This window comes from Pseudochaenichthys georgianus, chromosome 6, assembly GCF_902827115.2.
Source record: "Pseudochaenichthys georgianus chromosome 6, fPseGeo1.2, whole genome shotgun sequence".
In the NCBI taxonomy this organism is placed as follows: Eukaryota; Metazoa; Chordata; class Actinopteri; order Perciformes; family Channichthyidae; genus Pseudochaenichthys; species Pseudochaenichthys georgianus.
In genome coordinates, this window is record NC_047508.1 from 25407874 (window position 1) to 25434052 (window position 26179).

Consider the following 26179-nt stretch of genomic DNA (forward strand, 5'->3'; position numbering starts at 1 on the left):
TTAGTGCTATGACAACATTGCCATGGAGACGACTCTTTGACACGTTTAATATGAATGTGAGTGTCAACTGCAGTTCAAAGGAATGCCCAATATGTTATTACAGAAAACACAGTATGCAGACGGTGTCAATGATTTATTAGGCTTGGAAGGGTGAATAGGCCACAGATCAGACTGTGGACACACGGTTTGGATTTAATCTGCTAGTACTACATTACCGTAACTTTGACACTATTTAAAGTATACATGAACAAATTATTTAGCCTAATGGAAAGTGTAAATTGTATCAGTGTACTCATTGAATTCTGATGTAAGGGATTTATTTAAATGTTAGCCATTGTTACATAACAATATGCAGCACTGGCCAATGGGTTAAGTCAGGGGAGGGGGCAAACCCTTTTGATTGTGCGCCGTATACAGAAAAATACAAGGAAAACCCCACTTGCCGTAGAAAAATCATTGTATATCAAAATGACACTAAAAGCTACCCTTGCATCTGCTCTTCTTAAAATGACTTTTTTTTCATATGTTCAGTCATTGATCCAACTGAGAATGGTATAAGTGTGTAAAAGTATGAGTACAACTTTTATAATAATAATAAGGACTCTGCTCTTCAAAGTGGAACATTGGTGTTGCTGTCTCTTTAGAGGTAGCTGTGGGAGGTTTCTCTTAAACTCGCCTTCAGGACCTTCATTAACGTTGCCAGGCTTGAAGTTTCCTCATGGGGGCACTGTTGATTTAAAAAAGGCTTATTATTGAATATACACCCTGATATCAAAACGTTTTTAATAGAAATGCACACATTTAGCGTACTGTGACTCCACATGTATCTTACCCTTGTAAGTGCCTGCACCAGTCGTTGCAGCACTGCATCCTCTCTGTGTGGACACAGGCTGGTCACGGTACTCACACAGCTCAGGAGGCAGGAGATGGTGTCTCTCTGTGGCTGCAGGGACATTTCAAATAACTTATTTAAATATATGCCAACTAGGTTAAGAATATAAACGTTTCTTAAGAACAATAGTCACGAGTCAAAGCTGACTTATCATACATGTGTTTCTTTACCTTCTTGAGCACACTGAGAGGTTTCCGTTTGTTGGCACCACAACACAACCTGTCTACATCCTCTGCACTCAGAACAGGCTCCTGGGTGACATTGAAACAAACAGATATGAGACTGAGAGAACAATCTTTACCTAAAGATGGAAACATTTCTTTTCAAAATGTGTATTATTTACATCAAATGTAATCATGTAATATCACCGCAATAAACCGTATTTAATTGTGTCTTAATGTACAATATTTAATTTCACCTTCTGTTCTTGTATCATATTCTTTTCACATGTATATGGGCTTCTTGCACTATTTTTGTATTTTATTTGTATTTTTGTATTTTATTATATATGTTGCATTGTTGGAGGAGCTCGGGTCATAAGAATTTCACTGCCATTTCTACACTGTAGCTTATGTGCATATGAATAATAAAACCTTTGAATACTGTACTCATGACCTCTTGTTTGTTGCCACTGACCTTTAACCTCTCCAGCCAGGTCCACAGCAGACAGCTGAGAACCTGAGGATCTGACTCAGTGAGCAGCAGAGCCCAGCCACAGTCACTACTGTTCAGTTCCTCCTGTTGAAAAAGTGGGTGAAAGTATTCATCAGAGCTCAAAATTAAAGTGAGATGTCGTGATTTTGAACCAGTGTTTCTCACCTGCAGCAGAGCTGATCTTTGCAGGATGTTTTCTTCCGGTGGACAATGATCTGCCAATGCCTTAGCAACAACAACTGAGGCTGGGCCTGGATTATGTAGATTTCTGCTTAACTTTATGTGAAATACAAACAAAATGTTGGACACATTCACATCAGAGTTTTCATTATTTTAATTGTATTGTCATAATAATCTCAGTTACCTCAATGTTGGAGCTGTATTTGGGAAGTGCCTTTCTAGCTGAGCACTTTGACCTCAGAGCTGGCATGTTGAGTGCTTGAGATTCCATTTTGGTTGGCTGGAGGCCTTGTTTGATGCTGGCAAGGATCGGACTAGCTGGTCTCAGATCAGGTTGTGTCAGATCCTTTACGCAAACCTGTCTTTCATTTCCAGCTTCTGAGTTGCAGTATGGACTCAACTCCAGATCCTTCAGAAGAGAATCAAACAGAGTGAGAAAAGCCTAAGTTTGATTTACAAAAGAAGAATGTAATTGTGGACAAACAAAGTCAAATTGGACCTGATTTACTGCGATCTTGCTGAGGTCAGAGTCACTGTAGCTGCGTTTGTCTTGCAGCACCTCTCTCTTCCTCGTCAGAAAGCCCAGAGGCTCGTCCCAGAAGGACACCGATGCTAAACTCACTCTTGGCCCCTGGTGACACTCTCTCAGTAAGGGCAAGCACTGTTTCGACACCAGGCTCTCCCTCACGGTCCTGCTCAGGCTCCTCAGTGCTGATCTCTTGTCCAGCTCAGCCTGGATCTCTGGAGGGGCAGGGAGACCCAGGGCTAAGCAGGAGAGATACACACACAGCAGGTACACCACCTATTGCAAGTAAAGCTGCAGTTAAACTAATGTGCAGTGATTTGTGTTAATGGAAAATAAATAATGTAAGGTCCAGACCTTTGGTGTTTGTTTGAGGGTGCGTGCCTCCTGGCCATGCAGCAGTATGGCCTGTCTGTTCAGGTGCAGCTGCAGGCTGAAAGGGTCTCCGTGCCGCAGGCGAGGGTCTGGGTATTGAACCAGCTGTGAGCCAAGCAGGCGAGCAAAGTCAAACACCTGGTTCAGCTGGGCCCGAGTTTGGATGGAGTGTGGCCGTTTGATCCGCACATAATGAACGGCCTCACTTGGGCTGATGCGCAGGGTGTAAATCAAGTAGCAGGCTATCAGGACGCCTGTTGAGCAGCAAGAACACACTGAATATTCACATGTGTTTACATACTAGATACAGTGTGCTTGTTTATACATACCTGATCTGCCCAGGCCTGCATGGCAGTGCACGGCCACTCTTCCTTCCCTCAGTGCAAAGGCCAGAACCTTCACCCCGTCAATTAAACCAACAAGGGAGGACGCATTGAAGTCTTGCATCCCAAAGTTGTAAAAGTAAACTGCAAACATACAAATATGTGCACATATGATTGCATTTAGGATCATAGTTGACATTCATTGCGATTACCTATAAGCCATTGTATCACGAAGGACCACACAAACACTGCAACTCATATCATATTTATTAACCTTGAATGTTTATCTAGATGTCCCAATTTGTTCAGATATAAAGAGAGCAAACAGTTGTTGAATCAAATGTATCACAATCTCACTGTCATTGTCCATGAAGGTCTGTGGGGAGTACGTGAATCCGCTGTCAGGCTCTATGGGAGGTCCACAGTGAGCGTGTTCTCCAGGGAGCTGCATGTTGATGATTGATCTGATGTTTAACCTGGAACAAAGTCAGAAATTAAGAAGAAGACGGTGGACACACTAGAGCTGTGACTTTGTCTTAAAGGCAATATTTCTTGTGACAATAAAGATCTAATATGTCCTAAATTGAAGGCATTTCTCAGTGTAACCAAAAAGCAATGATGTCAGATTTCTTTATCAGATTAATGATTACAAAAATACAAAAATGTAATTTGGATCCCAACATGTAAGCGGGCAGGAGGTTGTATATATTACGTTGTCACACGTGCTTCTCATGTATCATCACCACACACACATTACAGAGATAACAATCAAAACCGATTACCTTTGAAATTGTTCTATGATTTTGTACTTCTTAATTAGATGACTAGATGGCCGTGCCATGGCTATGATGTCATCTGTCACCCTGCAATAGCAAGACGTTCAACAATTCTGTAAATGTACACTTATTGTTTTTGATGGAGCAAATTCAGCCACATATATGAGATTCAATCACATCCTCTCACCAGGAGGAGAAGATGCCTCGAATGACCTGTTGATTTAATTTCCAACACTCTGGTCCTTCATAGCGGCAACCTATTCCTCCGCAGGCCAGCAGACAGAGGAGCCTGGGGGGGAAAGCATTCACCAGATTCTCCCTGGCCTGGGATAAGGAGGGCTGTGGTACTGGTATCAAGGTCGGCATTATCCTGCAGAAGAAGACACGTCAATGTGAGCCATGTATATGCATGCTACTGTACTTAGGTAACATTAAGCTGGCTTTGGCTCTGTGGAACTAATAAAGGTATTCTGATTCTGATTCAGACACAGATTTTGAACGGACATGTATGTGGTCATGCACATGTTTGTTTTGCTGGTATCGTTTTTTGTAGTAATTTAGCATATTGTGAATGAGTCTTCATACTAAATTTAAGTTTGTTTAAAAAAAAAAAAGCCTATAGATCTGGAAAGGACATTAGACAATATAAAGAATGCAAAGAATAAATAAAATAGCTGTAAACTACTATAAATATAATACAATAACATGTTTAAATATGACCTTACCTTATTGGGCAGTGAAGCTGTAAATCTTATGTAAAGTTTCCGAGTTTAAAAGAACAGGGAATTGGTACCTCAGGCAGCAGGACACACTGTGCAGTGTTTCCACAGCTCCAGTAATCCTGATTAGCTGTCATAAATACATTAGAACACACATTCAAACATTATAGCAAGCCAATTATATAAAGCTTATACCTTAACCCATGAACAATGTAGGAAGGTGCTTATAACGTGACACCCGAAAAGTTTCAGATCTATTAATAATAATGATAAGTTAATCACCAATGGAGTCTTGTTTACTCTAAATTGTAATATAGAAATAATAAAAGAAAAGATGATATGGTCAAAACACACCAGTGCTGTTTCCCTTAACTAGCTAGCAACTATCTAAACATTGATGAGTTGAAAGTAGTAGAAAACCTGACTTCCTAAAATACGTTAAATGAGTTTTACACAATGGTCTTCATTTTAAGGTTTTGATAACTGGCAGATATAAGCTTATTGTTTGTTGCCATGTCTGATGGTGGGACACATCGCCCCCTGCTGTGCAGAAATTGACCAGCATGATTATGATGAAGATACATCTCCCTCTCCTCTCCTGCTGCCCTGTGTGAGGACTGCAGCGTTACCTCAGTTTGTTTCTTTAAGGCACCTTCATATTTAGTTATGTAGATTAACATGGTGGCTTGTCCCTGCCATTCTTAATCATGTAATGTCATTAGAAGTCAGAACAATGGTCAGCTGCATGTTGGCTTGCTGCCTCTGAATAGTATTGATGGGCGTTTCAGGGATATTGCTTTCAACTCTCCAATTGTTGGTTTCCAGTAAAGCTTATTGACACCCATATCCTTTAAATTGCTGAGCAAGTAATAGCTTAGCTAACCTGCTAAGGGCTATCTTCCACATAAAGAAGCAGTGCGTTTCGTGGGGCAGATTACCTTAAACAAAGGAATATTACCACAAAGCTGGACATTTGATGAAGTTCAGTGGTTTTGATAAAACCACAAAGCTGGAGTCTCATGGAGAAAAACACAAAAGGGTTCAGGATTCTCAAACTGCTCCACCCCACTGACCCTGAATACAGCTCACCTTAGTTTGGAGTATTGTACAGTTTTTTTATAATCATATTGTCTATTTTCTGTATGAAGAGCATTTTTTAGTCTCAGAAGTAAACAGCACTTCCTCTTGAAATGCTCATTTCCTGATTAAAGACAACTGGAATTTTTGAGCCGGAAATTATGAAACTTTGAAATTTGAAAATGTAGTAAGGATGATCTGATTTTTTTCACGATGCTTTTAATGAGTAACAACTTAAAGTCCAGAGAAAAGTAACAACTGCCGTCATCAACAATGAGTGGATTCCAAAACGCATACTCTTTTTTAAACATTGTCTTTATTCAGAGCTTTTTTGTAAAATATTATTTTGCTAATTTTAAGAGTGGCAGCTCCAGGATCTGCAAGCATAGGTTGGAATGTATACACAAAAACAAACTAAAGGCCAGGTGTGTATTTGTATTTCAAGAGCGGTAGAAAAGATTATAATACAGTATTAACCTTCAGGAAGTACAACAAACTCAAACAACAACAACAAAAAACATGCTACTTTACTGTGTCACACAACATTGTCGTGTGAAAACTGAAAAGACGCTTCCTTCCTCGTTTTAGGGTAAAAGAGATTTTCCGTTAAAGTAAATTGAAGAACTGACATTTAATCAAAACCTTCTTCATGGTAGCCATCAGAAAAAGGAGAAAGAGGAGTGCAGAACCACAAATGTTTAAACAGGAAGAAAACCTGGTTCAAGTTGTAAAGAAGCTATCTACACTCAGATAGGGGGTTTTACTGAACCTCAGCACACATTGCAGAACCAAAGGAAATGTCTCAACCCATTATTTGTCTTTCAAAAGCAGAAGTCACTAAAGCATCGTGTGAGGGAGCATGACCTCAGAATGAGATAAGGAAAGGATTACTCAGATTTTGTGATTTTGAAGGACCAGAAGGCACAAAGTTCCTTTGTGGATCCATTTACTCGGAGGCCACGTGGTTTCACACTACCAACTAATTGCTGCAATCGTCATCCTTCTCATTCTACGAGCTAAAGGCCCTCACAGAAATGAGTCGGCATGAGACATAGCAGTGCAGCACAAAGGAAGTCAAATATCCACGAGGGGATGCAGAGAGGAACAGCCTGAGGCAGCCAACAAGGTGTCCTTCTCGAAGCCCTAGGTATATTATCATACCTCCAACCTAGGCTCCACAATGGCTGTAAGAAAGTCCAAAAATTATAAAAGTGGTCAATTAATGCAAATGCTACCTAGACAGGAGCCAGGGTTTAGAGTGGAAAACACCTCCCGTTATTCTTTGCATTGTTTGCATTACATTTCCCTAACAGGCCATTTGCTCATCATGCAACTGAATGTGTCACTACAACATATCGCCGTTTAAAGAGCTTAGGAACGATAGGAGAAAAATAGAGACTATGTCAAAAGATAATATGGTAATATCATTGATAATAAAAGAAGGAAAAAAAGTAATTAAAAAGTTCCAAAGATGATTACATGTTGTCCTCTAGCCTTGTCCTTTTTGTGAACATTGGTGCTGGAAGGCCAAATGTTTCTGGATTGAATGTCTGTGCCTTCTCTCCCGTCCTGTTGGATTCAGTCTTTCTCTCTCATCTCTCCAGCTGATCCTTCTTTAGTTCTTGGTCAAGGCCTCGGACAGCCAGTTGAGTCCTTCGTACAGCCCGCTGCCCTGGGTGGCGCAGGTTGACTGGATGTGCCACTGTGGGCACAAAGAGGATATGGCGTGAGTTACATAGGAAGATATATAAATGCAACTCTGCACATGATTACAAATTACACTCCGGTGTATACGGAGCATGTTTACTTACATTTTTGTTGCGGAGGGCTTGTAGGCCGAGTTTTTCTGTAAGCTCACTGACTGGTAAGGCATTGGGAAGGTCCTGTTTGTTAGCAAACACCAGCAAAACGGCGTCTTTCAACTCGTCCTCCGTCAACTAGAGGGGCAGACGGTAGATTAGTATCAGCTCTAATATTAGGGATCTGAGAAGCTGACTAGCTTTACAATGTCCCTGGTTCGAGCCCTGCAGACCTATTTTGCAGGTGGTCAATACATTCAAACACTCAAAATGCTAGAAGGAAAAAGAGTCAGTTCTAAATTGTTTTAAACATTTGATAGTTTTAGGCATCGACACAAATCCAGGGTAAAAAGAAATCTACCTTGGTTAAAAAAAAAAACTTGATTACAATGAATAAAATGCAAACATTATAACCTACTGAAGGGACATTTCATGCAGTGTTTACTTCAGTCATTTTTTGTTACACTGACTCAGTGTACTGCATTTATCAAGTGAGATTTAAGGCAATCGGGCACTTGTATTGTTGATGTGCTCAGTAGAAGTCGACAAGGTTACACAATGATTACGAAATTCAAGGGTTAACCACGCAATATCTTCATGAACAGATCCTGTTGTTTTTGGTTTAAAGGCTTGTCATCCAATGTAGGGTTGACACTGTTCTATTCACTTTGATTTACCTACGTCACAACATGAGACAACAACTCTGCATGTCACAACAATAATGCCAAATGATGAAGCTCTCTGTAATTCATCCCTGCACAGAGAACAATATTCAGTCCATGTCATGCTGAACAAATGTAATACCAACCATCTTCTGAAGCTCCTCTGAAGACTCTGCCACTCTTTCTCTGTCATTGCTGTCTACCACGAAGATGAGGCCCTAGGTCAGAAAAATAAATCAACGAGGTTAGTTGATCTTCGGTGATAGTGAGCTGTATATCTTTGGCTATAGACATTCAAAGACGCCACTTTTGAATATGGAAAACTGTTATGCTGATATTCTTCCATTTAAAAAAAAAAAAAAAACATTTTATAGACTTGACAATCAATTTATTCTGAATATAACTTTTAGTGAGTAAATTCATTTATAAAGACTAAAATGTTGTTTTGTAGTGTAGTTATGTACAGTTTACCATTACCAGATGTGTAGAAATGGCTAATTATTGAATATAATCCAAGAACAACTACAACAGTAATTGGGAGAGGAGTACATTTAGGCCTGTTGCGATAATCAATAAATTGACTTATCGTAAGATAAATAAAAATGGACTCGATTACTTTTCTGAGCTCGATAAATTGCCGTTTACATGCACAGATTTGGATATGGCCTGTTGAGGCATCTGGGTCTTTGTATGGACAGTGGACTGTAGGGATGCTCCGATCGCCAATTTCGGGGCCGATCGCCGGAATCAGTATCGGCCGATACCGATCGCCGATCCGATCAAGTGGGCGGGGCCTAAATGGAAGATTTAAACATCACTTTAAATCTTCCATTTAAAGTGATGTTTAAAACTCAGTTAATGGGGTTCATTCACTGGAGCTTCCACAAACAACAATCAACTTAATTATTACATTCAAATGATGTACATTATTCAAGTTTACATTCACTTTGGATAATAACACAGGAGAAATTAGCGGAAGCGCTCTCTTTTCCTCTCTCCCTCCTGACAGCCTGTCAGTATCTCATGCAGCTCACTGATCCAGTAATGAGTGACCCGACAGTGAAGAATAAATATATTTATAATGACTAGTTTAGCTTGTTCCAGAGGTAGATAAAATAGCTGTTGTGTTAGGTCTAACTCTTGTGTGTTTCGCTCCGCTCACCGGTCCGTCTCAGCGGGCGGAGCTGCAGGATTTCTGCTTCACACACGTTGCATACCGCTATTTTACTGTCTTTTTCGGACACCTTGAAATAATGCCAGACCGGTGAAGCCATTTTGGCGAGCTTGTTTTGCCGCACACAGAGAAAAGTGTCATGTATTTTACGTCATGTTATCGGCTCTCGCGATCGGCTCTCGCGATCGGCATGTTTAGAGAGCACCGATCGATCGGTAGAGAGTGAGTATCGGCCGATCTCCATCGGTGACCGATCGGAGCATCCCTAGTGGACTGTACACTCGACTGCTATTTTAAGGAGGTTTTTTTTGCTTGTGAGACAATGTGTGCTCATATTTATTTATTTATATATTTAATTTGTTTTATTTATTATATATAATTTATATATTTGAATATTATTATTTCACATTTCAATTGCAATGTTCAATAAAGAGTTATGTTTGAAAGGATGTACTTGAATTATTATTATATATTATCATTATGTCAGTGGTCTAAAATGGTCTTACAACGGTGCCGACAATATTATCGTTTATCGCAATAATTTTACGGGAACATTTATCGTCCAACAAAATTAATTATCGTGACAGGCCTAAGTACAGTTTGGAGATTTGTTACCAAAAAAAACACTTAATAGTTTGGCTAATGAAGGAATGATCTGGGTTAAACAATCACAGTAAGAAAGGTTCTCCATACAACATTCAGAGCATTAATATTAATATAGTTTGAAATGTATTTACTTTTACAAACAGCCCCAATGTAGCCAGAGGAAAACAACATAAAACTTTGTGACACAATTACTGGACATAAAATACACACCGTTTTCACACACACACATGTAAATATATCTAATATGTATATATGACTAATATGTATATATGTTCATTTTAATTCATCTCTTATTTTATCATTTTAAATGTGTATCTTTGATTTGAATTGTAGTAATCTGTGTGAATCTGTACTGTCCTGTTTTTCATCCTTACCCGGTTGCTGTTAAACTACTGAATTTCCCCACGGGATTAATAAAGGTCCATCTTATCTTAGTTCACAAACGTGTGTGTGTGTGTGTGTGTGTGTGTGTGTGTGTGTGTGTGTGTGTGTGTGTGTGTGTGTGTGTGTGTGTGTGTGTGTGTGTGTGTGTGTGTGTGTGTGTGTGTGTGTGTGTGTGTGTGTGTGTGTGTGTGTGTGTACAAATTAATACACAAGTACAAATGGCATTAAGTGGAATCTGTGGCCCCTTTAGAAATATGTGTCTACTTGATGAAGCTGCAGCATCATACTTTGATGAGTTCTGGTTGATCAGTATTGTAATCAAATATCTTTACTTGGTGATCAGAGAAGAAGCATTTTACAGTTGCGTAATACTGCTGCTCCTCTTCCTTGACACTACAGTTATTATATTAAACATGGGCGGTCAGCATCGGCAAAGTCACACCTGTCATACCTGTGTGTTTTGGAAGTAATGTCTCCAGAGGGGTCTGATCTTGTCCTGACCGCCAACATCCCACACGGTGAAGCTGATATTCTTATATTCTACTGTCTCCACATTGAAACCTTTCCGGGGGAAGATAAGGGGCATATTTAATAACACTGAATACAAAGTTTCATTTGTCAAAAGTAATAGTAACTGTTGGAGTGTCTCTTACCAATGGTTGGAATGGTGGTCACAATTTCCCCAAGCTTCAATTTGTACAAGATAGTCGTTTTTCCGGCAGCATCAAGGCCAACTACAGGAGAAAATGTGAAGGAAAACATTTTTATCAGGAGAGATTAGGAGTTAATAGATATGGATGACAACCTGCTGTAAATTGCATAACAGGTGTTTCCTATAAGTCTAATCATTAGACAGCAAAGGACTTACATATGACTGCACACACAATACTTGTGTACTGAGCCATTTTTATGAATCACTTCTAGTGGAAGGAATGCCCACTGTTATTAAAAACTATCTTGGTCTTTATTCAACTTTAAAAACTATCATTGCCCAACAATCCGGATACGGGACTGGAACATGACGCAACACAGTCGTCACAAGGAGTTAGTTCGCGTCACCAAACAACAAGTTAAACAAAGTGTACAGGTAACAGGTTACCGTCTAAATTCAAGTTAGGTGAACTCATATCAGCCAACATGTTATGTTTATAATAATGTCACTGACAACCGTTCATTTTCTCCCGAATGAATACAAAGTTAAAAGTTAACTCCAAAGCTTTCACTCAAATATCTTACAGTGCTAAAGATTTTACTTTGTACCGGGGGTACGGGGCTTAACTGATAATTAAGCCATTTTCTGGATATAGTTGTCGTTGGCAGTCTTCACTGCCAAACCCTAAAACTAGCTAACGTGATGTGAAGCTCACTGAACACTTTATATGATTATTGTATCCTTTAGTTTCCACAGTCACAATCACTACATCGTTCTACGTTTTATTTATATGTCGCTTCTGTCCCAATGTTATACTTTAAAAGTTTGATAACTGCAATGCTATTGAAAGCTCATCAACGACTAGCTAACGTTAGCTACTTTATCTAAAGCTAAAGCTAAAAACCGAACCCCTCACTAACGTAGCTTTCACTCACCCATCAAAATCCTCATTTGTTTTTTGCCAAAGAAACGGTCGAAGAGTGAAGAGATAGTGAGCCCCATGGCTGGCTGATGATGTTAGAATGTATGAAGAACTGATATTAGCCAGGCAACAGCGACGTGTGGTCGTTTCACACTGATCCGGGTACAGCTCATGGATGTATAAGGTACAGCTCCTCTGAGGTCTGCCGACTGCCACGTCCGGGCCAACGTGGAATCCACGACGTCATCACTTTGAATAAACTTTATCGACATACGTCAACAGCTGTGGACAATGACTTTTTCAATGCATTACTTGTTTATTCCGAACACATTTAAACTGCCCCATTCGTACAATATACCCTGCCCCATTTGTACAGTATACCCTGCGCCATCATCAATAGTTTTGTCCGTCCTGAACACTGAACAAAAGTTAGCTTTTTAAAGGTTTGTAGCAGGCCAAAATGCAAGGCCGATTCCTACCACTAGATAGCTCTGTAACACAGACTTTACCGTTCTTTCAAGATTCAAAGGTTTTATTGTCACATGCACAAAGCTACAGTGTATAAATGGCACTGACAATCTTATGACCTGAGCTCCTCCAACAATCCAACATATATAATAAAATACAAAATAAAAAGTAGTGCAAAAAGTATATCACAAGTAATAGTGATGTATAATGATATAATACAACCATACTGTATACAGTATAATACACGGTATCTTGAGTACCGAGTTCAGAGTCACTGTGCTTCAAAGCCCTGTGTGTGCAGTTGTGTATCAATCTAATTAATTACAGAGATATTCTTATGAGTATAGATAATATACATGCAGGCTACGGGAAAACACAAGCATGGGCATTTTATTTTGGTAGGAAAAAGAAGGTAAAAGTCCATGGAAAATTGTTGGAAATTCAGTTTCACAGTATTTCTGTTTCCTGTAAGTGTTTTAATTTCTTGAGAGACTGGAGGTAAGACAAGGAATATTCCAATTGTACCTGGGAAGTCCCATGTTTCTAAAGAGTGGCACTCACTATTCTGAAAACAGGTGGAGTCAAAGCAGCAGCATGTGACAAGGGGCATACTTTTATAGATATGTGATTGGATACAAATACATATATTGACAAAGGCCAGGTATGGAGAAGGGTTTGTACCTGTGCAGGAACAGAGTGTGAGTTTTGAATAGACTGATAACTGGATATTTACCATGGAGGACCATGGTTTACTGAGTGCAGAGCAGGTAGGCATTAACACTGTTCAGTTCATGATACATAGAACATTAAAAAAGCATATTTTAATAAAAGCTTTTAGGAGAGAAATAATAAGGACATTTCTGATGTAATGTTTGAATTCTGTTTTTCAGATTGATGTTCTCACTAAAGAGTACATAGGGTTACTCACTCTCAGGTAATATGCTTCACATATTTTAACATTGTACAGTAAGCGTTCTCTATCAGCAGAATCATAATCTAAAACTTCCATTCTTCTCATTGTGGAGAGGTTTGCCAAATCAGCAAGGCAACATGTTAGCTGAAGCGGGAGCATATGTTTTCTTTCTGAATTCCTCCTGTGTTCTTACCCTACGTTACTGTTGTATTAAAGATACTGCCACCATGTAAATGCAATAGTCAGCACAGACTTGAAGCTCACAGGTCAATTGTAGCTTCTTATTCTTTTAAAAAACGTCCATCACTGTACTCCATCAGCCTTGTGAGCTGTGTATTACTTTATCATCTCTTGATTTCTTTCTTTTGCTTGTAATAAAGAAAGCAAAACAATAAGACGGAGGGTAAGCGGGTAACAAATCACATTGGTTAGTTAGTATTAAGCCAGGAGGTGTATGTCATTTTATATGCAGGTGTCACATGCGTCTGAGATGTGTCATTAACACCGACTTTTGCAATAAACACTTCTTGGCTTCTCGGTTTAGTGTTGGTTTTGTGCCAAATACCATGAGTTTCAACTTTATGTTCATCATTCACTATAAGCCTTATAAGAAATATACTAAAAGTAATGTTGTGCCAATATCATTTTGCCACAGCCTCAATGGTCTACATTGAATATGTCTTATTATTTGCAGTGTGATTGGGAGTTTTTCTGTCTTGCTGGTTTCCATTGTGAGATGGAGGAATCTAAAGAAACAGGTGGTTCAGTAAATACAAATATACATATGTTTTTATACTTTTCATAGTTTGTTGTTGTTTCTTTTTTATACTGTTGTTTTATTTTTGTATTGTTTGCAGGTGCACCTCCTGGTACAGCTTGCCCTAGCAGACCTCCTGGCTGCTCTGATCCTCTTGTCCACCAGTGTCCTGAACAAAGTGAGGCCAAACAACAATGAAGTCATCTGCCATTATGGCTTGCCGATGACACTGGTGAGGAACAATTACTTTCACTTGGTTAAAGCCTCTCGCCTCTTCAAATAAATATTGTTTTCCTGGTGGGTGAAGGGGTTACAATTTGCATTGTAACCTTCGAAAACAAGGTGGGGAAGTTGAGGATAAAAACCTGACTAAATGTTGGTACTTCCCAGCGGGTTGAGGATCAAATCATTATCTCATTATCTAATCAAATCACTGCAGGAGTTCCCTGAGGATTGTTCCTGGTGTTGCATATACAAAGCAAAGTGGTCAGCACTTTTGCCGTGACAAGTTTAGTAATGCAAATGCCTCTGTGCACTGATGTCTGAGATGGAATGATGATTAAAATGCTCTTTTAATTGTTTTTAAGACTTTACAATAGCTGTTCCCGAAATTCTTTATGTAAATCGCATCAACTTAAATCTTACATATTTACTGAATACACACTTTTTAATGTATTTTAAGGTAATAACATTTAAGGGTAGACTATAGATTGGAAAAGTATTTGATGAAGGAACTCAAACTGTGTAACTCAATTCCATTTAGTTCAGATTGTGGGGTTTTTCTGAATATATAGACCAGAAAGTAAATAAGTAAAAGTGAAATAAAGTAAAATAAACTCTGAGTTAACATTTCTGAGTTGATCAAAAATAAATAAATAAGTGAACTAAGTATAATATTGGAAATGCTGTTATGTTCTCAAAACACCCAAGTTGGCCAATAAATAATTAAAATCTGTTTGTCCAATCCTTTCCAGACGTTTTATTTTATATCATTTCTGCTGGTGGGGGTTTATGCATGGGAGTCAAAGAATGCAATACAAGGGTGGAGAGCAAGACCCACAGAGGATGAGGGAGGACAGGTGAGGCGTCCACTGCATTTGTATATTTGAATAATGGACAAAAAAAACAGAATTGATTTAATTATTGATCCCTATCCATCTGATTTACAGACTCAGTGCAGAAGGAGAATAGTCACGATTCCTGTTTATGCCATTGTATGGTGAGTTGGTCAACAGCGTATTATACGTTTAATTAACTTTCCAGACTTTGTGTTTCTTATCCCTGTTATACAAAATGTAATTATGTGTTTTTGTTTGTCTTATATTACAGGTTGTTCCCGATTGTATTATACTTAGCATATGTGCTCACTCCCAAAAATAGTGCCCCATTGATTCCACTCAATGAGATCTCAACGATTGTCCGTAACAACAGCAGATACTGCACTAGGTGAGCACACAAGCTTTATTAATAGCTACTTCTAAAGTGACTACTTTAAAATGAGTTACAGGAGAGAGAAAACATCCGTTCTCATGCAATTCTGAAATGTCTGATTGTTTATTTTCTCAGTTGTATATTGTTCTTGGATGTCGGGAGAAAGTTCTGCTCTGAAGACGTGAGTATAAAACTGTCTCATGAGACTTTAAGGCCTTTTGTGTATACATTTATTTGAATTTACAGTGTTTATTTACACCATTTTTATAAATGATATTTGACTATATTTGACTGGTATATCATTTGCAATGTGTTTGTGCTAACGTAACATTTGTTTTCTTTACCAGGAGATAACTCATGACATTTCCATCAGAGTTATTCTTTTCCTTGTTGTGATACCAGTGATGATATCTTCCTCTGTAAGTCATAACATTTTTATAAAATAATTCATAGATTTACTTTTATGATGTCTATTTTAAAAATGCTATCTTAAACCTTGAGTCATACATACTTGGGTGAAAGCAGACTGTAACCTTTTTTTGTTTCAGGTTATATACTATAAGGTTGGTAAATGGTATGAGAGACATGAGCAGCAAGGACTTTTCCCTGTGGAGGGAGATGGACGTTCAAGAAGGAGATTCAAAAGAGTGTTTTCAACATCAAGAAATATGGTGTTGGTCATCTTATTCTGCTGGGCCCCAGGTAAACACACACAGAGGCGCACACGCACACCGTAGCCAATGAAATAGACGTCATCAGCTTCAAATCAACATCAAATTAATGCTTTGTGTTCTTTCCTGCTCTAGCACTTGTTCTCATTCTGCTGTCTACCCTGATGATCTGGACACCAAGCATTCAACAACGCAGCCTATTTGGTATTTATATGATACAGGTACGTTTCATAAGATTTCAAATGAAAAACATATTTAAACATGATCTGATCGATCTGATATCTGAGTCGCATGTTATATTGATGTTTGTGTTTATTTCAGGCTGCCAGTGTGTCCCTGCAAGGCTTCCTGAACAGTATGGTTTACGCCTGGAGACGGCCCAACTTCACGCAGGCCGTTCTTGGGGAGAATACACCGCTAGTGACACACGAACACATGGCCTTCTTCGATGAATCAATGCCGACCTCTCTTTGATTGTTGACTTTACATCGAGAGACATTGTTTTGCTGCAGGGACAACACACAGGCCTGAGGAAGACTGACTGCATGCCAGAACACTTAAAGACTTCATGTCCATTGTGACGGAAGAACAACATGGGCTGAAGATAAAAAAACAATACGAGGAAAGACAACAAAAATACTTGTGAAAAAGCTCAACTAATGCAGTGCTGCTGTTTTCTGTCTTTGTTGCATAAAGTATAATCTTTGGTCTGAGTGGGGAAAATTATAGTGCATCAATTGTGTTGTATTTATATGTCTTTAATGTTTTATTACGATGTAAAATGTGTTTATATTATTTGAAAAGGTGCTGCTCAACCAATTGTTGCATTTATTTGTTCTTGATATGAAATGGTCCCTCAGTACTCTCTAGTTCAAGTCAATAATTATTTTTGATTGACTTGCAAACCCCAAAACTGTTGTGGTTGCATAATCTGTGTTCACCGTTTAGAAGTCTGTGTCACCTACACTGTCACAGAGTTCAGTCTGCATTTAGAACAGTGAGGAATGCCGCGTTGCTGCACACACACGAAGGAACACAATATCTGCTGTGTCATGTCTGTGTGTACCTTATAAAGAATAGTGTTTGATTGTGTAACTCAAGAGGCATATTGTTATATTGCTGTTCGCACACACACAAGCGCACAACCATCACAGGACAAAAGTTCAGATTTCATGTGTAATAACGTATACTCCATGGTCATGTTTAAGTGTGTGTGTGTGTGTGTGTGTGTGTGTGTGTGTGTGTGTGTGTGTGTGTGTGTGTGTGTGTGTGTGTGTGTGTGTGTGTGTGTGTGTGTGTGTGTGTGTGTGTGTGTGTGTGTGTGTGTGTGTGTGTGTGTGTGTGTGTGTGTGTGTGTGTGTGTGTGTGTGTCCGAGTTTAACTATCTGTTAATGATTGACAGGGAACAGGCCAACCTGTACAGTTACAGTATTGTGTAGTAATCACCTAACTCACTAATGTACCGCACTGTAAAAAATAACTTGATGTTCACATTCTTTGTTGAAGGCCACACAGTCACCTATTGCCTATACCATAGGGTTGAGGCAAATATTAAAACATGAGGGTTAAACATAACACAAGGATTAAAAAAAATGTAGCAATTGCCCTATTGAAACAGACAGGGATACATCATAGATATTAGATGTGTTTTCTTGCCTGTTAAGAAATAAATGTTGTTCCATTTATCAGAGCTTTGTTTTTCTTCTCTCATTTTGCTATTAATTAAGACAAGGAAGGTATAACAAACACCCCTATATGCTGATAAGATAAGCTTATACGCACACATTTAAATTGATGAGTCACTTTAATGTGCAGTAATAAAAAGCCATGCAACCTGCACCTGAGTGTTAGTTGCAGCTATCCATTACCTGATGTATCCCCAGATGTCCTTTTCATGGATATTGTGATGAAAATAATGACTTTGCTCCTTCCAGAGTGTAACTGAAAAGCCTTACTCAGCAGAAATACAGCTCCTGGAAAAGATAGAGATTTGATCAATTGTGTTTCTTCTAATATAAGGGCCGAAAATCATCATAATGTTAATGATACCCTATTTGTAGTTGGCCCTATAGTCTACTTGTTATTGTGCTGGTCCTGTGTATTATGGTGTTAATCATTGTGACATGACAGTGCTCACTGACAAACACACACATTCTGTGGTGACAACACTGCATGTTCATGATTGTCTGTGTGTATGCATAGTTGCTCATCTGCCCAGTGAGTTTTCTGAATGTGATGAATAAACCACAGATTTGCAGTAGACTCGGAGGTGGTGGAAGTGACTCTTTGGATTTTCAAATGCGTTCTGTCCTCCAGCTCCAAGGTTATCTAAGTATTGTGGCACACTAAACACAAAGCTGTGTGTGAGAAAATAAAGAGTAATACATACATTTTGGGGAATTAAGAAAAACTAAAAAGAAACACTTCTATATATATTTTACAATATGAATTTTCTTTTTTACATTGTCTGATTCTCCTCAACATTATTATTGCGATACAACATGTTATAATAAGAAACTATAGTGAAACTCAGTTGAACCATTTTACAAGGTCATTGCTGGCATTCATAATAAAATATTTAGCTTTCACATTCCAGTGCTCCAAGTTCCACTTATCTATTGCAACTCGATGATGTTTGGTACACAACTGTTTTTCATCAGACTTAAAGATAACATTACTGAGATTTACAGTTGTTATTCCCATTAAGCAGGTTAGCAGTTTTATGTTATTGTGGTCATGTAATCATATTATAAAACATCATACTTTGACATTTCACTTTATATGGGAAGTTCCAACCAGCATACTTGTGTGACACACCTTTAGGAAGATCCCGCCTCAACTCACACACCTGCCTCCTGTAAGCAACACAGCTGACAGACGGTTGCTGATGGTAACCAGGCACAACAGCGTGTTTACCAACCGTGACGGCATGTCGGTGGTATTGTTTTCACCTTTAGTCTGTGCGAGATTATGATCATTGCAAAACATTTGTCCAGGAGGTACTTGACCGATTGAGTCATAAAACTTTAAAGATATAGAATCTTCAAATAAAATGAAGGGCATGGTTGAAAATTGTGTCGTCCAAGTAATGGTGCAGGAATTGGAGGGGTAGGAATTGGAGAAGGAGAAATTGCAACCTCCTAAATGTAAGTCCGAGCTTTGCCGAAGATGTGATCCTATCCCAAAATGGTCTGTAGCTTAATATCTAGTGTAAAACTGACTCTATATCAGTATCAGGATGACATTTTTCCTAAAACAATGGTGCATATAAATGTAGCCATTTATTCTTTAATACAGGTAATAACACATACAAAAAAAACTGAGCTGATTTTAGCATCCTGTGTTGAAATTGTAATCAAACTCTGTATACATTATTTATAACCTTAACACTGAATGAAAACATATTTTAACTAAATGTATCATATTTGCTTTACAAAATACATTGATAACAAGAACACTAAACAGCATTAACATCCTTCTTCACTTTTACACCGATGAAAAATAGCACAATAATGTCTCACGTCAGCTGTTTCGGTGTCCACGCATTGTCTCCTATTTTCTGTAAATATGAAGAACTGTTCCCAAAATGCGGCACTGGCTGAAGTTGCGCTGCAGTATTTACTGTGCAAAACTTTTTTCTTTTCAGAAGTCCATGGACAAGGACCTTTTCTGGGCCATTTCATAGTTCCCCCTTCGGCTTCCTGCTCTGCGTACATACACATCATACCTTCCATCTTCTTCCTCCTCTTCCTCCTCTTCCATCACTCTATCCTGCCGCCCCAGCACTCTTTCCCCTATTCCTTGGTGGCCCTGCATACGGGCTGGTTTCATACTGGGCCAGCTCTTCTTCCGCATACTGCTGTTCAAGTCCCTGAAGGGAGGTAAGGCGTTTTGGAAGTCCTCTCTTAAAGCAGGAAGATCCATGGATCCCCTTCGAAGGCCATGTGCACCTTGGCTGTCTTTGATGGAGTTGACAGACACCTGAGAGCCACAGTGGTGTTCGTGAATGCATCGTGAGCCGGATGAGGATCTCCTGAGCGCCTGCAAGGACTGAAGCTCCTCTGACAGCTCTCCAAGGTCCCCTGACATCTCCTAAAAGGATGACGTTGTTACATAAAAAGAAAATGTCCAGCTAATAATGTATCAAAGTAATCAAACTGACCTTGTCTCTGAGAGTAAAGAGTTCGTAATGTGGAGGGTCAAACACCTCCTGGAAGTCGCCCCGTTGGAAAAGGTTATTTTTACGTATCAAGACCTTCGAAATATGAATGAACACATTTGATAAATCATGTATTTCCTCACCAATATGTTGTGGCATGATAATTAATAATACCCTTTGGATTATTACCTTCTTACGTGGCTGTTTGACTTGCACCAGAATTGAGATGATGAGGAGCAGGAGCACCACTCCCGTAGACACGCAGATCACTGTCCCATGAGTCTTTGTGATCGCGTGAAAAACACCCTTGCTCTTTTTCTCTAATGATAGAAATTACAAGAGTATCAAAGAAAGATAAAATATGAATTACATTTAGAGTTACGGAGAGTATACCGGTCAATTACTTGTTGCCATTCTCATCAGGACAGTCTTTATCTTTGGTTGCCAAGAACAATTCAGAGCCTTTGCTAAAAGCCTGTTCCGCTGAACAGCCATCCGAAATCCATTGAGGAGCTTTAGAGCCACTAAACAGCCAGAAGGCTCATCAGCAGGACTTTTGCCACAAAGGCATTGAAGTTGATCTGATCATTTTTCCTCCCTCAAAACATTTGCCAATAAGACCTGCTCTGTTCTAATAGGTTGAAAAATGACGTAAAAGCCTTGCTTGGATAATTTGAGTAAATTAAGAGAGTGGGGCCCACGTGAGTGTCTTTTTTCTTGAATTAGAGCACAAGATCCTCAATGTGACACAACAAAGCCAGAGATGTCATCCCATCACACAACACCACTCATTGTAAAACAGCACAGCATAGTGGATTTTCTTTGGGACAGCTGGAGTACCTTTGCAGTTGCCTTCATCCCAGGGAAAGACACAGTTTTGTATGCCGTTGCACACCAGAGAAGTGTTGATGCACATGTTACTGTGGCAGAAAAATGCACTGCCTAAACAGGGCGCTGAAAGACAAACACGTGACAGTGACATTAACAGCGAGGATACATTCTTCTACTTCTTGGCCAAAGGAGTTTGACAGGTATCCCATTTCAGACATGCTATTCATCTCTGTTCAACCCAGCCTTGTTCATTGAATATATTATCATTTAATGCAACTTTGCAACATATGTGCTTGCATTATCAGATACAGAAACTGAACAAAAGCAACATGGTAAAAACGACAAAGGTTAGGAATAATCTGAAGGAGAAACTCACGGTCTGCAAACGAAGTGAAGAGCATCCTGAAGCGGCTGAGGCGGCTCGTCTCGTCGGCCCACATCCTCACTACTCCAATACCGGTGTCCAGCATGATGTCATTAGCTACTGTACTACAAAACTTTGCCTGCAAGAAACCACACACCATTCTCTCTTATAGTTTTGGTTGTGTCGTCTCATTGAGGCCAAGGTCTGTACAACAGTTGCTACAAATGAATGATTGAAGAATGATGGTTACAAGGAGAATATAAAACAAGGAAAGAAAGATAACCCCTGCTGTGTAGCAGAAGGAGAGAAAAACTGGTAGAATAATGTGCAACTAATAAAATACATTAGAAGAAATGGCTTTCATTTGACAGGCTGGAGTTACTCATATTAAAACATAAATTACCTTCAGGTCCTCAATTGCATTACTGCCATCATAAACAGCCACAAAGTTCTTCTTACATTCATTTGAGTTTTCCATCTGGTATTCCAAGAATCGCAGGTAAATCTGGAAAAAACAATGAGGACGGATAAACTGTACCTTTTGTTCATTTTTCATGCAGTTTAGTGTATTCTACATCTCTAGAAGACATGTTTAAAGGTATTGCGGTATGTGGCCTTGTGTAGACGGTTGGATTATAAATGCATAGTTTTTCTTATCACATGTAATATAACTTGTCACTTGTCACTATACCCTATTGTTTGTCGGGGCTCGTATAGTCCAGATGCAGTCCACTGCCTGGTCGGCCTTCACTTTATATTCCTCATCCACCTGACTGGATCGAATCAGGCCGTCAGCCCCTGACAGCTCAAACTGACAATCTGACCCACGGACAAGAAGCAGACCAATGGAAAACAAGGAGATTAGGGGATTAGAGGTGATAGTGAAAGCAGACTTCCATGAATTTGCATCACATATAACTTTAGAGATGCACTACTAAAGTTAGCCGGAGATCTGTGGGGTTGTGCTACCTGGGATTGGGTTTAAGAGTCCTCCCACATGCAGATGAAATTCAGGATCTTTGGAAGGAAATCATAAAGACACATTTGATTAGCAGTGGAATTTCAGAGTAGATTAAATGAGTCCTAATGCACATTAAGTACCAGGATGGTGCGGTGAGATCATTGCCACACAGGGGTCAATAAACCGCCCCACTGGGTTTTAATCACCTGCTGTGAAGGTGTACTCGACCCGGAAGCCAGACCCCTCCAGCTCTTCATCACTGAAGAAACGGATCCACATAAAGCGTCCGCTCGAAAGCACACGCCCGGGACTGGCTGAGCCACAGAAGCGGTTGATGATCGGCGAGAAGCTGAAGGGACCGTCCCTCACCTCGATGTGGTCGAAACGACACTCAAATGACGCTTCGAGGTAGAAGGTCGGATCAAACAGTAGCTCTATCCTCTGGCGGGGCAGGGCTGGAAGCAGAGCACTGTGTCACATCGACTGAACAGAGGTCATTCAGGGATATAATGCTCCCAGAGAATGGACACACAGTTTCAAAATATTTTTCTCCTTTCAAATCTTTACCAAAGAATTACTGTAGGATCGTTCTGTATGAGCTCCGGGAGCAATTATAGGGAAAGTGATGCACAAAAGGACATAACAGTTTGATGCATTCTTTGGTGTGCAATATAATGAGGATTGCATTGTGAAAAAGCTATTGCCTGCATGCTTGTTTGTTCTTGAAAAACAAAGGTAAAACCTTAGCATTGGTGAGTAATTGCTAGTATTCAAGCACATGTTTTGAAAACAGAGCATTGTTGAAAATCCCCAAAAACTTGTGATAAATGATGAGTAAAGTTGTCAATGTCAGAGGAGGCGGATATTACACATACCAGGATTATTTTAATTTCCAACTAAGTAATCTGACTTTGTAAAGCAGGGAAATCATTTTGCTCAAGTATAAATTGTCGCTTACCTTCAAGCACGTACAGACACTCCTTATTGGCTGGGTATGTTTTGGGGTAGTTTGGAGAGTTGAAGGTACCACCTTCTGTGGTTCGTAGCCAGTTTCCACAGTGATGAGAACGCAGCGGCCTTTGAGACGGTCTAACCCCTTTTGATCCTGCATCTGTATGAATGCAGCATTACAGACAAAACATTCTGCTATTTTATCAAGGTATTTGTGCAGTTACTGATACAAAATAAAGATGATTGACACAAGGGAGGCAAGGGTATATTACATTTTGAAAAAGAAATCAGTGATCTTTAATTCAATTACAATATGTGTCTTGATTTTATGTATCAATCTAACCTTTATTCTGTTGTGCCAGAGCAAATCCTTCATCAATGAGCAGGAAAAATATCCACACTGTTAAAAAAAAAAGGCGACAGTATGAGTAAGGTTACACTCAACGAACAACGGAAATAAAAGGAGTTTAGCAGGATTTGTGTGTCAGTGGTTGTAGTCTCAGCTCAGGGCATTCCCTGAATTTCTATACTAGGTCACGCGTGGGGAGTTCAAAAGTTAGACAGGAAGAGAATAAGTACATCCACCATCTGCTTGCTTAAATCATCAATCTATTTTTAAGTCTTCCTTTTTTCTCTCTAAGGTTTACACGTAACACAGTGGACTTCAGTAGCAGTTGTGAAAATCTGCTGTTTCCTAAAATACTGTGATCAAAAAAGAAAAAGGTTTATGTGTCATGAAGTCATAGCTTGTGTCCATTACATAACATATGACCTAAATAAGGCCACCAAAATCTTGCTTTGAGATTTCACCAAAGTGGCATGTTGACACAAACGTCCACTGACAAACAACAAGGGAAAAGCATCAGTTTGGCTGCAGACACAATATATTCCTATGTGTGGCTGTGAGGGTTGGTGATCTAAGAGGGGGCCAGTTTAAGACAATAAGACATTATCAAAAGCAATACTAATATCTATCAAAAAAAGATAATAAGAATATGAAACCTCAAGAAAACCTCAAATATGAAACTAGATTAAATTACTGCAACAAAGTATTCTTCTTTTGACTGACATGACACTTCCCTAAATGTAAGTTTTTTACGTTATTTAAATGAATAATTTCTCATGAAATTCCAGTGTGACTATCTGTCTGTGTGTGCGTGTGTGTGTGTGTGTGTGTGTGTGTGTGTGTGTGTGTGTGTGTGTGTGTGTGTGTGTGTGTGTGTGTGTGTGTGTGTGTGTGTGTGTGTGTGTGTGTGTGTGTGTGTGTGTGTGTGTGTGTGTGTGTGTGTGTGTGTGTGTGTGTGTGTGTGTGTGTGTGTGTGTGTGTGTGTGTGTGTGTGTGTGTGTGTGTGTGTGTGTGTGTGTGTGTGTGTGTGTGTGTGTGTGTGTGTGTGGGAGGGAGGGAGGGAGGGAGGGAGGAACACGGGCCTCCCAAATCCTCCTGTCCAGGTAGCCAATTTAAACAAAAACATATTAGTTCGATTTTAATGTCTTCAGGATGTTACAATCTTCATTGCGATATAATTTAGTGTGCCTAAAAAATGGGGATTGCACCTGAAAAAACACAAGCCTATGAACACGATTCTGTCAACAAAACGACATCTCTAAAAGATTATCAAAGATTAGAAACTCTGGCCCTGCTTGCATAGCTCTCTCTCTCTCTCTCTCTCTCTCTCTCTCTCTCTCTCTCTCTCTCTCTCTCTCTCTCTCTCAGAAACATAAATAAACCATTAAACGCCCTAAATCATGACATTATGAATTATCACTCACCTGCATGCATCCTTTCAACTGAAGTCCGTTTTCTTGCGGATTGATTTAAACAAAAATAAATGTATATCCCTCACATCAATCCGGCAGTGTCAGTGATTAGCGCATGTTTATCACTGATCTCCAGAATCCAACTTTCACCTTTTCATCCTTATCCCAGTGGTCAGGATAAGAGAAGCTTCAGGGGGAAAAAACAGCTGATGAACTTCTGACTCGTCAACATCATTCCTTATAAAATAAAACAAAACGCAAGGACGCAGTTCCTGCCGAGCTGAAGTCTGTGACTCGTCCTCTCAAACACGGTGGATCTGTCTGACTGCAACTGCACGCGGGTTTAAGATTGGGCTCAGTTGGCGCGAGAAGGGGGACGAGCAGAGTGCGCATGTGCATTAACATACATGAGTAATAAGTAATATGATAATCCCCTCACAGCATGTTCGACATAATCTTTATCTACATTAAGAATGCCCAATTTAAATAATACAATTGAATTAGCTGATTCAGGGCTGGATTGCAGAAGGTGCACACACACAGACACACACACACACACACACACACACACACACACACACACACACACACACACACACACACACACACACACACACACACACACACACACACAGCCAGGAAAAGGTGCCAAAAAGCTCGCCGGGCAAAAATATGTGAAACGTTGCATTCCTTAGCATTTATATGCAGAGCAGGAAACAGGGCACATTCCCTGTTGTCTACTCTCATTTTTCTCGAAGGACACATGCCGCCTAAAGCCTAAAAAAGCTGGCAGAAGCTGCAGAAAGAAATAAGGAGGTGGTGGGATGGAAATGTTCCTTTGATCTGTTGCCTTATAACAGCACAGCCTGTCACCAGGTCCTCTGGCAGCTGATGGCAACTGCTTTAAATCAGCGTCTCTGCTCACAGATGTAGACAATGTCAGGGTGTTCCTGGCAGCTAAAGACACTCTCACTTGACAAAATGTCTAGGTGCTAATGAGGGATATATTGTGATATATTGTACTTCTCTCCTTGACTTAACACACAGAATGATGATGATGCCTAAATATTGTGTAACAGTAGCACAAGATTTAATGTGAAGGGTTGAGCTCATTTCAAGTGTTACATTTGGGCAGTTTAGTTTGTCATAAACAGTAACTCTTGACTATACTCATCCAATACATGGGTTTTAATTATA

The 26179-nt window shown here is 39.6% G+C and overlaps 4 protein-coding genes across 4 annotated transcripts; 1 reads left to right on the forward strand and 3 right to left on the reverse strand.

The window, feature by feature from the left end:
* Window positions 1-118: 118 nt before the first annotated feature.
* On the reverse strand, window positions 119-4089 carry LOC117447688 (protein tyrosine phosphatase domain-containing protein 1). The gene is made up of 12 exons (XM_034084514.1): window positions 3911-4089; window positions 3730-3810; window positions 3305-3423; window positions 2954-3091; window positions 2607-2878; window positions 2226-2528; window positions 1911-2135; window positions 1712-1822; window positions 1529-1630; window positions 1063-1143; window positions 833-943; window positions 119-727 (listed from the first exon to the last, which is right to left on the reverse strand). Exons 1-12 carry the CDS (start codon window positions 4087-4089, stop codon window positions 641-643), a joined length of 1809 nt encoding a protein of 602 aa, XP_033940405.1. The 3' UTR covers window positions 119-640.
* A 1727-nt stretch (window positions 4090-5816) lies between these two features.
* LOC117448046 (ADP-ribosylation factor 4) lies at window positions 5817-11950 on the reverse strand. The gene is made up of 6 exons (XM_034085129.2): window positions 11732-11950; window positions 10798-10878; window positions 10596-10705; window positions 8127-8198; window positions 7331-7456; window positions 5817-7221 (listed from the first exon to the last, which is right to left on the reverse strand). Exons 1-6 carry the CDS (start codon window positions 11796-11798, stop codon window positions 7135-7137), a joined length of 543 nt encoding a protein of 180 aa, XP_033941020.1. The 5' UTR covers window positions 11799-11950; the 3' UTR covers window positions 5817-7134.
* Window positions 11951-12920: 970 nt separating this feature from the next.
* On the forward strand, window positions 12921-16609 carry LOC117447632 (transmembrane protein 116). Its single transcript, XM_034084417.1, has 12 exons — window positions 12921-12953; window positions 13077-13120; window positions 13794-13857; window positions 13957-14088; window positions 14831-14935; window positions 15026-15075; window positions 15186-15302; window positions 15423-15468; window positions 15635-15706; window positions 15836-15989; window positions 16094-16179; window positions 16280-16609. Exons 1-12 carry the CDS (start codon window positions 12921-12923, stop codon window positions 16430-16432), a joined length of 1056 nt encoding a protein of 351 aa, XP_033940308.1. The 3' UTR covers window positions 16433-16609.
* A 2574-nt stretch (window positions 16610-19183) lies between these two features.
* On the reverse strand, window positions 19184-25022 carry neto2b (neuropilin (NRP) and tolloid (TLL)-like 2b). Its single transcript, XM_034085734.1, has 12 exons — window positions 24995-25022; window positions 23568-23624; window positions 23232-23384; window positions 22480-22728; window positions 22282-22329; window positions 22004-22131; window positions 21716-21817; window positions 21325-21451; window positions 20958-21071; window positions 20307-20437; window positions 20121-20213; window positions 19184-20050 (listed from the first exon to the last, which is right to left on the reverse strand). The coding sequence occupies exons 1-12, from the start codon at window positions 25002-25004 to the stop codon at window positions 19601-19603; spliced, it is 1662 nt and encodes a 553-aa protein (XP_033941625.1). The 5' UTR covers window positions 25005-25022; the 3' UTR covers window positions 19184-19600.
* Window positions 25023-26179: the final 1157 nt, after the last annotated feature.

Bases quoted from the DNA above. Each gene is read 5' to 3' on its own strand.
- LOC117447632 (XM_034084417.1), top strand. From the start codon at position 12,921: ATGGAGGACCATGGTTTACTGAGTGCAGAGCAG. The intron at 15,990-16,093 runs GTAAACACACAC...TTCCTGCTCTAG, and splicing joins CTTATTCTGCTGGGCCCCAG to CACTTGTTCTCATTCTGCTG. The intron at 16,180-16,279 runs GTACGTTTCATA...TGTTTATTTCAG, and splicing joins TTGGTATTTATATGATACAG to GCTGCCAGTGTGTCCCTGCA.
- LOC117447688 (XM_034084514.1), bottom strand. From the start codon at position 4,089: ATGCCGACCTTGATACCAGTACCACAGCCCTCCTTATCCCAGGCCAGG. The intron at 2,529-2,606 runs GTCTGGACCTTA...TACTTGCAATAG, and splicing joins CCCTCAAACAAACACCAAAG to GTGGTGTACCTGCTGTGTGT. The intron at 1,631-1,711 runs GTGAGAAACACT...CTTTTTCAACAG, and splicing joins AAAGATCAGCTCTGCTGCAG to GAGGAACTGAACAGTAGTGA.
- LOC117448046 (XM_034085129.2), bottom strand. From the start codon at position 11,798: ATGGGGCTCACTATCTCTTCACTCTTCGACCGTTTCTTTGGCAAAAAA. The intron at 8,199-10,595 runs GTATGACAGGTG...TTTCTGACCTAG, and splicing joins ATTACTTCCAAAACACACAG to GGCCTCATCTTCGTGGTAGA. The intron at 7,457-8,126 runs GTTGGTATTACA...CTGCCCCTCTAG, and splicing joins CAGAGGAGCTTCAGAAGATG to TTGACGGAGGACGAGTTGAA.
- neto2b (XM_034085734.1), bottom strand. The intron at 22,132-22,281 runs GTAGCACAACCC...TCCGTGGGTCAG, and splicing joins ACTCTTAAACCCAATCCCAG to ATTGTCAGTTTGAGCTGTCA. The intron at 20,051-20,120 runs GTCAGTTTGATT...TCATCCTTTTAG, and splicing joins TCTTTACTCTCAGAGACAAG to GAGATGTCAGGGGACCTTGG.